Source organism: Tupaia chinensis, unplaced genomic scaffold (genome assembly GCF_000334495.1).
Source record: "Tupaia chinensis unplaced genomic scaffold, TupChi_1.0 Scaffold000315_1, whole genome shotgun sequence".
NCBI lineage: Eukaryota > Metazoa > Chordata > Mammalia > Scandentia > Tupaiidae > Tupaia > Tupaia belangeri.
The window spans coordinates 954683-966309 of NW_006159808.1; the positions used below are offsets into that span (position 1 = coordinate 954683).

Below are 11627 nucleotides of genomic sequence, written 5' to 3' on the forward strand. Positions count from 1 at the left end.
AAAAAAAAAAGAGAAGAGGATAGAGAAAGATAGCAAGTGAACAATAGAGGGGATGTTAGTGAGAAACAGATATGGTTTATTATCTGTTGAAGATGACGTGTATAGTATTCTCAACTGGACTGGTCTGGGAAGTATTTCATGATGGGTGAAGTCTTTTAACAAGCAAAATGAGAAATAGTGATTGACTGTTTTAAAAAATTATAATAATAATAATTATTGGGAAATGCATGGAAAAGACTTTGAATGATAAAGCGGGGAGATCGATGCCTCTGTATTGACTGACATGCATGGCATTCCCTTTTGAAAAAGCAATGGAAGTCAATGTAAAGTTATATGTAATCCAATGTAATATAAAGAAGATTATGATAAAAAAAAAAAAACCTCAGAAAAAAAAAAAAAACTGAAGATGTTTATGCCCGAGACGAAACAGGATTCCATTTAGGCAAGAGGTGTGCTTATGTGTGCACAGTGAAACACCACACAGGGACTCCTGGTGGCAAGCAGATAAAACCAGGGTAAAGTGGGGAACGGTCACCCCTGCCCATGGAAACACTGGCATCGCCTGAGCCAGATTCCAAAGCCACCTCCCTGCTAGGGCCATTGCACACAGAATCCGTGTGACGCTCTACCCTTAAGGATTTAAAATAATGAGAAGTAAATGAATAAAAAAGGATCCGTGCTGTACTTTTAAAATTCATTAATTAATTAAAAAGCCGACTTTGAGTTTTATGGTAAGCTTTACTTGAAAATGTTAACAAACTGTATAAAACGGTTCTCTTCTTTTTCAGTAACACATAAAAGAATTAAAGGGACATAGATGTTATCTTTTAATTATTTGTATAAAAGAAAATTTGAAATAAAATCGTAATGCTTGCAAACTGTGTAACTCTCATTAGCATTTTAAGTTATTCAGCCTCAGTCCTTAATCCCTTCCCGCCACAGCTCATACAGCCAGGGAGTGGGAACCCCAAGGGGAGCGGGCCCTGGGCCTCAGGAGATGACAGTCTCTCAGGGGCGTGAGGCGCTCAGTGACCATTACAAAGCGTGTGTGTGTGTGTGTGTGTGTGTGTGTGTGTGTGTGTGTGCTCACGCGCCACAATGCACACACAAAAAGTGACCGAGTTCTGGAAAAATACAGGACGGTTTTCCCCAGAGAAAAGATAAAGAGGGGTCACGGTAAGAGGGTCAGAGGAGAAGAGCGAGGTGGTCCCCAGGGGGAGTGGAGGGTGGGTGCAGGGCACAGAGGGCTGGGGAGGGGGTGCCAGGGAGCTGGGAGGGAGAGGCAGCAGCCTGCAGGGAGCATCTTCAACTTCATCCTAAACACAACGGGAAGCCTCCAGGGGGCTTTCGGCAAGGGAAAAATTTAATTTGTGCTTTCAAACCTTTCCTTTTAAACTGGACCACAGATAAAACAAAAAAGTATGAGGGACCCACAGTGGCATAATGAGTACATCACTGCACTCCCATGTAGGCAACTGCAGTTCGAGGCGTGAACCTGGTGGTTTAAACCTCATGTTGGGCATGTGTGTGCGTGCGTGCCCAAGATCCTGAGAGGAGAATGGAGGAGAAGGGACTGTGGTGTGGCCATCCCCCCAGGGGTGATTTCTCGCTTTCTGTCTCTTTCTGTCTCTCCACTGAGGATGCGCTCTATAGCAAAAACCTCTCAAAAAAAAAAAAAATGTAGGGCCAGCAGGTGGCATGGTGGTTAAGGGTACTGGACTCCCACATGGCTGACCTTGGTTCAAGTCTCAGACCTGGCAGCTTGCCTTCTCACTTTCTTTCTCTGTCTCTCTGATCAAATTAAAATGAATGAATGAATGAATGAATGAATAAAGTTCAATAAAATCATTTTTAAAAAATGTATATTATCAAGTCCCATCAATGCCAAGTAGCTGAAAGAAAACTAATCAAACCTTTACCTCCTTTTCCACTCAGCACCCACCAGCACGTCTTTTTTTTTGGAGAGATTTTTCACTGTAGGGCGTGTGCGCTCGCCAGACAGAGAGAGACATAGAGACAGAAAGCGAGAAATCACCCCCCAGGGGGGATGGTCACGCCGCAATCCCTTCTCCTCCATTCTCCTCTCGGGATCTTGGCCACGCACGCACACGCGCCCGGCGTGAGTTTTAAGCCACCAGGTCCGGGACACGAACCGCGGTCGACCACGTGGGAGTCCAGCGACATAGCTATTACGCTAACTGCTGGTTCCCAGCACATCTTTTTTTTGAGAGCGAGAGATGCCCCGAGCATCATCACAGCACACGGAATGGGATTTCCCATCCAGTGGCCTCATCGTGCATGCTATCGTCAGTCATTTCCCATTTCTAGTTTCATGTATATATATCCTTTTTAAAAAAATTATTTTATTTAACTTTATTTTTTATTCATTTATTTATTTAAATTTGACCAGAGAGGGACAGAGTGAGAGAGAGAGAGAGAGAAAGTGAGAAAGCAAGCCGCCAGGTCCAGGACTTGAACCACGGTTGGCCATGTGGGAATCCAGCACCTTTAACCACCAAGCCACCTGCCAGCCCCTCATGTATATATATCCTTATTTCTCACCCTCTGCCATTCCCCACCCTCCTCCTACACTATCTGAGGTGTCTACAGTTGTTTTATATTCCCTTTTTGCCCCTCATTTTATTGATTCACAGAATTTCTTTTTCTTTTTTTTTTTTTTTTGAGAGGTTTTTGCTATAGGGCCAACGCCCTCTAAAGACAGAGACAGACAGAGACAGAAAGCGAAAAATCACCCCCCAGGGGGGATGGCCACGCCACAATCCCTTCTCTTCCATTCTCCTCTCGGGATCTTGGGCATGCGTGCACATGTGCCTGGCACGAGTTTGAAGTCACCGGGTCTGGGACTCAAATCGCGGTTGACTACGTGGGAGTCCAGCGATGTAACCATCACACCATCTGCTGATCCCAGGGAAATAGTTCTTAACTTCTATCTTTTGCTTCACCGTGAGTCTTACAGAACCTAATCTTTGACCTCCGTCACAGTAGAGGGGAGCCTGAGGCTTAACTGATGTGAGTTAACAGTAACCTTGCGGGTCTCTGCAGATGGCTGACTGTGGAGACATTGGGAGGGGGAGAAGCCACCATCCCTCCACATGATGAAGACTTGATCAGCTCAAACATGGCGAGCCACATGAACCAGGACCCGAGAGTGGTCCTGACCGACTCAATTTGCTTCCACTGCCTTGTTATCACTGCTTATCTTTAAGCCCCTTATCGAGAATGGAAACCCGACATTCTGCCCTGCCCTGTGTGCCCAGAAGGGAACCTGCCCCCACGCAGGGATCACCTCAGTGCTGTCAGGTCCCGTAATCCTGCCAAAGACAATGACCAGACCCCCTGTGCATTCTCCCCTGAGACAGGGAATAGCTCCCCCGGTTTCAGACACCCTCTCCCCCGGTAGGTCTTGCGTTCTGTCCAGTACCGCGGAGACAGTGTGGACTCAGTTCACACCCTCCCCAGTGCTGGCCTCACTGAGTTCTTGTCTCATCCACTAAGTCTCACCTCTTCATGCTGGCGGCTTGAACCGGATTTCAGATGCCCCAGATGAGCAGCCCTGCACCCTGGCATCATATCCGGCCTGAGGCAGCGCTCCTCCATTCAAGAAGAAACCGACTCTTCTTTCTCTGAACATTCCCATTAGAGTCTAGCAGACAAGGGGGCGTGGCAAACGCCTGCGAGAGTCAGGAGTAGTCCACACAGCGGGTGCAAAGATGAGACGGAGCCACCAACCGCTCCCCTCTGCAACACTGGAAGTGACTCCCTCTGCCTGCACGGTCTGCACACTCAAGGAAGTGGGGAATGAACTCTCGGCCTGGCGATCATTTCTAAAGGGCTCTTGGTGCACGCTCCCGTGAATGCCCCAGCAGTGTTCTGCCAGGGTTCCTTTGCACACGCTGGTCCCTAAGCTGTATTTTGGCAGCACATGACTCGGAGTGTCCCCACCTTGCCAAGAATGCCACTCTGCTGCCATGTGAGAATGCACACCAGGGACCAGCAGTTAGCGTAATGGCTATGTCACTGGACTCCCATGTAGTCGACCGTGGTTCAAGTCCCGAACCTCGTGGCTTAAACTCACGCCAGGTGTGTGTGCGTACATGCCTAGGATCCCGAGAGGAGAATGGAGGAGAAGGGACTGCGGCGTGGACATCCCCCCTGGGGTGATTTCTCGCTTTCTGTCTCTCTGTCTCTCTGGTGAACACATCAAACAGTTATTGAAAGTTTGTTGGGACCAGCAGATAGCATAGCAGTTATGTTGCTAGACTCCCACATGGATGACCACGGTTCAAGTCCCAGACTCGGTGGCTTCAAAATCATGCCAGGTACATGTGCGTGAGTGCCCAAGATACCAGGAGGCGAATGGAGGAGGAAGGACTGTGGTGTGGCCATCCCCCCTAGGGGGTGATTTCTAACTTTCCATCTCACTGTCTCTGTCTTTCCCTCTGGGGAGCACATGTGCCCTAAGGCAAAAAAGTCTACCGACAAAGAAAAAAAAAAAAGAGAGAGAGAGAGAGAATCCACACCAAACCCCTCAGCTCTGCCGGAGGCTAATGTCAAACCATCGTGTCTTAAAGCACACTCCCACCGACAGACCTTGCTGTGAGGAAAAGATATTCACCCCACAGCTGACACGTCTCAGGCCTGTGGCTGAATCACCACTGGACGATAATATAACTGACGGTAATAATATATTACTGTTATTTTTTAAAAAGATACTCCAGGATTACCTAGTATATGTCCTGCCCTAGACCTGGAATAGCCACTTATCTAAGAAGCTGTTCCCTTAAAGGGAAAGATTGTTTCAGTACAAGGGTTCTCAGTCCTACCAGCTTGACCGTTGTTTCTAGGCCTTTCAGTGGGCAGAAACGGTATCTAATCACTTGCCTGCACTTACAGACGTATAAAAATAAATACGAGTGTAGATGTGGAATGGAAGAGATCAAGGTGTCAAGAATCACTTTAAATTTCTGTCCTGAGCGATTCCTGCCATTCTAAGATGTGGAAAGCTGCAGGAGAGGCCAGACTGGGCTTGGAAGGGAAGTATGGTTTTATCTGAGACGCCTGCTAGACCTCCGAGCAGTGGCACCATGCCACAGGTGGACACTGAGAATTCCAGTAAGACGTCGGGACTGGGGATGAAGCTGGGTCATCAGTAAACAGGTGGAACTGGAGCCACGGGCTGGGCACAATCGTCCAGAGATGGTCCTGGCTGTGTGGCTCCCCAGCCGTGTGGCTCCCTGGCCGCGTAGTTACCTGGCTGCGTGGTTACCCGGCCCGCGTGGATAACCCGGCCGTGTGGATTACCTGGCTGTGGTTCCCGGCTGTGTGGTTACCCGGCCGCATGGTTACCCAGCCGTGTGGATTACCCAGCTGTGTGGTTACCCGGCCACGTGGTTACCCAACTGTGTGGTTACCCAGCCGTGTGGATTACCCGGCCATGTGGTTACCTGGCCATATGAATTACCTGGTTGTAAACATTTTCATGGGATTTAGGAAACAACCAAAATCAACAAGGAGAAAGTTTATAAAAGGCCGAACTGTAATAGAACATCTGCACTTTCTTCCTCTCGGAAGGGTGGGACATACCTGGTGAGCAACTTCCACTCTCACTGACTCCAGGAAGCCAGGATCCGTTGGGTAAAGGGCACAGGCAAACATAAAATCCTGCCATACCTATCAAAGCAAAAAAAGGTGATAAAGCACCTGCGCAACTTTTATTACCATACAGGGAAAGAAAGTCTTCCCTCTGGAGGCCAGCAGGTGGCGGGGTGGTTACGGCGTCATACTCTCACCTGGCCAATGCAGTCTACCCCGTGGCTTGAAAATCATGCCAGACACACGTGCGTGCATGCCCAAAGTCCCAGGAGGAGAATGGAGGAGAAGGGACTGCTGCATGGCCATCCCCCGCCCCAGGAGGGGTAATTTCCCACTTGCCCTCTCACTGTCTCTCTGAAGCGAGTACTCACAACCTATGGCAAAACAAACAAACAAAAATCTTAAAAAATAAAAAGTCTTCCCTCTGAAGCTTGGGGATTATCCACTGCACAAGTGGAAAACTAAGTTAGCCTGATGCTGGTGGTCAGCTGGGCGACAATGCATGAAGGCCCGGAAAAATTGCTACAGACCTGGAACTTCACAGAATTGCACAAAACTGCAGGAAACAAGCAGAGAGATGCTACGTATGCATAAAAGAAAGGGGGGAAAGGGAATTCACAAAGGAAATAGTGAATATGCTGAAGGGAACAGGAAGCTTCTCTCCCATGGCCCCCCTAATTCCTTCACCAGCCAGGCGGTATTGACAGTTGTGTCAAACTGTTAAGAATCCTGCCTTGGGGGACCAGCAGTGGCATGGTGGCTAAGGGCACTGGACTCTCATATGGCCAACCACGGTTTGAGTCCTGGATTTGGCGGCTTGCTTTCTCACTTGCCCTCTCCTCTCTCTCTCTCTCTCTCTCTCCCTCTCTGGTCAAATAAAAATAAATTAATTAATTTAATTAAATATAATAAGTTTAAAAAAAAAATAAAGGAATCCTGCTTCATTGATAAAGGAATCACTTTCTATGGCCAAAAGGCCCACCTCGTGCTCATCTTAGAAACCACACTATGGGTACCGCTCCCTCGGGAGCCTGAACGCCGGGAGGTCAGGAGCGCAGCCCAGAAGCAGCCCGCCTGAGTCACCCCAGATTCCACCAAACGGGCTGTGTGGGTTTGGGCAAGTTACGTAACCCCTCCGGTGTCAGCTTCCTTACCTGTCGATGAGGAAGGGCACAAAGATAACCTACAACTAATACGCGTAGAACACGGACGTGGCTGGGTACGATGAGGTCCGGGACCTCGCCATCGTACTCACGACACCACTTTAGAATCATCGTAATTCCTATTCTTCTGTGGTGCGCCTCCTACTTTAGACTTGTGACGTTAGAACTAAAAGAATGTACTTCCTGAGCTAGCAGGTAGTGTAGTTCAAGTCCCGAACCCAGCAGCGTGGAAAACAAGCCACGCATGTGTAGGTGTCTGCCCAAACTCCCAAGAGAAGAACGGAGAAGGGACTGCAGTGTGGCCATCACCCATGTGGAGTGGTGATTACTCACTCCCTCACTCTCTCTTTCTCTGTCTCTTTCTGGTGAGTTCACGCACCTTATAGCAAACTAAAAATACATATACTACCGGGTCCAGCAGATGGCATAATGGTTACATTGCTGGACTCCCATGTAGTCTACTAGAGTTTAAGCCCTGGACCCAGTGGCTTAAAACTCATGCCAGGTATGTGTGTGTGTGCATGCCCAAAATCCCAAGAGAAGAAGGAATTGCGGCGTGGCCATCCTCCTGGGGGGTAATTTCTCGCTTTCTGTCTCTGTCTCTCTATAGCAAAAATCTCTCTAAAAAAATAATAAAAAATATATGCATATATTTCCTTTGCTTAATCTGCACCATTACAAAATAGGTTGAGAGTTCTTAACATTAAGTACACTTTTTTTCATTTTATTTTTCCTCTCTCTAGGTTATGTTAGAACTTCTTAAAGTTAAATTTTTAAATTTTTTTAGAATTTTTAAACTTTCTTTCTTCCTTCCTTCCTTCCTCCCTTCCTTCCTTCCCTTCTTTTTTTCTTTTTAATTTAACCAGAGAAGGACAGAATGAGAGGGAGAGAGAAGGAGAGAGAGGGAAAGTGAGAAAACAAGCTGCCAGGTCTAGGATTTGAACCGTGGTCGGCCATGTGGGAGTCCAGTGCCCTTAACCACCATGAACTGCCAGCCAAAAAATTTTATTATTTTTTCTCTTTTATGTATACCTACATATTAGACAGAAAATTACAAAGAAAATGTAGACAGACATAATTAGATCTAACTAACATATAGAATGTTTATCATTTGAAAATAATTTCATAATTATGATATTCACTGTCAACTCCGGCTCAAGGTTTACAGGATGCTGCTCATTCCTTTAGCAAACACCGGAGCATCATTGCGGGCTGAGGAAAGCAGGAACCATGCCCTCCTCAGAACAGCAGAGGTCTCACTGAGGGTACAGATACCTGCTGATATAGAAAGTGCTGTCGGCTACTCACCATTATCCCAAGTTCATCACAGAGTTCATAGAACTCATCCTGCTCGTAAATCCCTCCTCCCCAGACGCGAAGAGCATTCATGTTAGCGTCCACGACAGACTGCAACAGGAGCCGTAACCTACAGAGGCAATTTCAAAAATAAATGCTAATTTGGAAACTTTGGAATGCCAAAAGAAAACAAGTAAAAGCATATCCTGGCAAATAAACGGAAGTCAAATCTGTTAGAAAAACACACTTTGGGGGTTGCATGGGGGCACTCTGGGAGGCTGATCCATGCAGAAAAGTCCCAGAGTTGCATCCAGAGGACCCCAAGCACAGGGGGACACATGTGTGCCGGTAATCTCAGGGTGACTAAGGTGGGGGGATTGCAATATCAGGACCCTGTTTGGAGGTGCCATCTCGCTGCCTCTCTCTGTCTTTTGTACTCATGGAAGATAAAACTTAATAAACTTAAACATGGAAATCAGGATAGTTTGGACATATGCTAATGAAACAAAATGACATAAAGTTGGTATGCAGGGACTTCGAAAAGTTTGCAGAAAAATTGAGTTAAAGTACTAGTTTATTTTGGTGCAAAAGATTTTTTTTTTTTTGAAGAATTACTTATTTGGGGCCAGCAGGTGGTGTGTGGTTAAATGTGCTGAATCCTACATGGCCAACCATGGTTTGAGTCCCAGAACTAGAAGCTTGCTTTCTGCTTTCCCTTTCTCTCTGTCTCTCTCTGGTTAAGTTCAAAATTAATAATAACAAACGGAAACAAATAATTCTCTAAAAAAATTACTTAATTGTATTTGTTATCATTATTATTATTTTAAATTTGATCAACAAGAGAGAGAGAGAGAGGGAAAGTGGGAAAGCAAGTCACTGGGTCCAGGACTTGAACTGCAATCAGCTATGTGGGAGTCCAGCACCTCAACCACCATGCCACCTGCTGGCCTGAAGTGCAAAAGAAATTTTACAACCTATGCATAATTTTTTCTTTTCTTTTTAAGAATTGTTTTATTTAACTTTATTTATTTATTTATTTATTTATTTATTTATTTATTTATTTTAATTTGACCAGAGAGGGACAGAGTAAGAGAGAGAAGGAAAGTGAGAAACAAGCCAACAGATTCGAGACTCGAACCACAGTCGACCATTTGGTTGTCCAGCACCCTTAACCACCATGCCACCTGCTGACCCTATATGCATAATTTTTTCTTAATATACTTTTTCCAAATCCCACCCACATTACTCTCAAGAAAACTGAGAAATTCACAGCCAGCCTGAGGCATATCCCCTCCTTCCCTCCACAGAACACTGCCCAGGAATGAATTAGGAAGACAAAAACAGGCTGGCTGGGCTCCCAGCCCCGTGCTCCCAGCACCAGCACCGGGCAGAGCCCAGGTGTGGAACAGCCCAACAGCCACAGCCTAACCAGCCAGGAGGGGACATGCATTTAGGGAAAAATAAAAACTAATAACCAAAAAACCAGGTGGAGCAAAATATCCTATGTCTCTGTCTCTGTCTGGAGAAGAATTTCATTTTCTACTGAAATCTAAAATAATGCACACTCTTTGAAGTAAAAGGAAATGACTGCCACTGTTGGCAAAATTCGAGTTTAGTTCCTAACCACATTTATATTCTAAACATCAAACACCGTATCAGTACCGAACGCATACTGATATATTTGTAAATAGGCTTAAATGTTACTTAAGCTAAATAACAGATAGGTGAACACTGTGTTTATTTTCACTTAGCAAAACTTATTTTCACTAGCACAGAGAGCAGTTTACATACTCAATTTTAAAAAATTTATTTTTTTCTAAATTTCCATTCTCAAACCTCCAGAAAATAAAACTTAAAAAAAAAAATTTTTTTCTAGATGTAAATTTTTTTAGGATTTTAATTTTTTTTAAGATTTATTTATTTTACTTAACTTTGCTATTATTTTTCATTTTACTGCAGAGAGACAGAGAGAAAGTAAGAAAGCAAGATGTCAGATCTGGGACTTGAACCACAGTCGGCTATGTGGGTGTTACAGGAACACAATAGACCAAGACACCAGAATGGATACATAACCTCTAACTTGAGAGAATGGAGTGGCGTACATGATGTAAAATTCCTGTCCACTCTCAGTTTCCATCATCTTAGAATTCTAATCTAGGGCCAGTAAGTGGTGTGGTGTATAAGACGCTGACTCCCACATGGCTGAGCATGGTTCAAATCCCAGACCTGGTGGCTTCTTTCTCACTTTCCCTCTCTCTTTCACTCTCACTCGTGCTCTCTGTCTCTCTCTGGCGAGCGCATGTGCTCTACAGCAAATTAAATAATAATAAGTAACATTAAATACATGATTATTTAAAAATAAGAATTCTATTCTACCTGCAGGTTCTTCTCCTGGGACTAGGAGAAGAAAAGGAAAACTGAGTAATTACAATGCTTTGTGGAATTGTTAACTAAAGAGAGGACCGAGAAAGGCCATCACTTACAAGTCAGGAGTTACTCGGTCCTGGAAAGAATCTGCTGGGATCCAGTTCGAGCCTTTCAGAAATATGGGATATCCATTGATTTTGAAGTAGAAACTCAGACCCGGAGACCCTCTGATGGGCTCTTCTACGAGTTCCACTGTCCTGAAATAAACCTGCCATGGACAGAATTAAATACTGAACAACAAATTAAAAATGGAGGAGAAGACATTGGGGCGAGGTCATGCCCCCAAGATGGTGATCTCTCACTTTCCCTCTTTGTCTGACTTCCACTGAGCGCATGCACCCTACGGTAAAAACCTTTAAAAAAAGAAAGAAAGAGGAGTTGAAAGTTTGTGGGGTTTTTTTAGCATTATATATATATTTTTTGTTTTTATTTATTTCTTTTCTGTAACTTTTTTATTTACTTATTTTTTATATACTTATTCAATCACGTTGTTTAGTTTACGAAGTGAACATTTCAATATGAGAACATTTCTCCCCAGTCCAGTTGAGCAAAACATCTTCAACAGATAACACCACACGTCCCCATCCTGTCAATGCTCTGTCTCTGTATCCCTCCTCCAATGTCCTTCCCAGGTCCCACTCCTCCACACACACCACATCTGGCATTCACACCCACCTCTTTGTTTGTACATCTTTTAGTCAATCAGTTTCAGTCATAGAGTGTGAACACTCGGTATATATTAACTGGGGACATACAATGTCTCTCCTTCATAGCCTGGCTTGCTTCACTCAGCAGTAAATCTTCCATATTCTTCCACTTTCTGTCAAAAGCCAGGGTTTTGTTGGTTTTTATGGCTGAATAGTATTCCATAGAATATATGTGCCACAGTTCTTCAAACCATTCATCTGTACGGGGGCATGAACAGTGCCGCAATAACATGAATGTGCAAGCACTTTTCCAATAAAGAATTCTTCTGCCCTTTGAGTAGACACCAAGGAGTGGGATTGCTGGATCATATGACAGTTCTATTTGAAGATTTTTGAGGAATCTCCAAATTGTTCTCCACAGTGGCTGGACCAATTTACATTCCCACCAGCAGTGTAAGAGAGTTCTCCTTTTCACCACACC

The 11627-nt window shown here is 45.0% G+C and overlaps 1 protein-coding gene across 1 annotated transcript in view; it reads right to left on the reverse strand.

The window, feature by feature from the left end:
• Positions 1–11627, reverse strand: part of MANBA (mannosidase beta) — a gene marked incomplete at its 5' end in the record, with an annotated part of 54780 nt that overhangs the window by 27343 nt on the left and 15810 nt on the right. Inside the window, 3 exon segments of the mRNA XM_014588856.2 lie at positions 5605–5691; positions 8085–8202; positions 10556–10707. Of these exon segments, the coding sequence (XP_014444342.1) occupies positions 5605–5691; positions 8085–8202; positions 10556–10707 (357 nt within the window).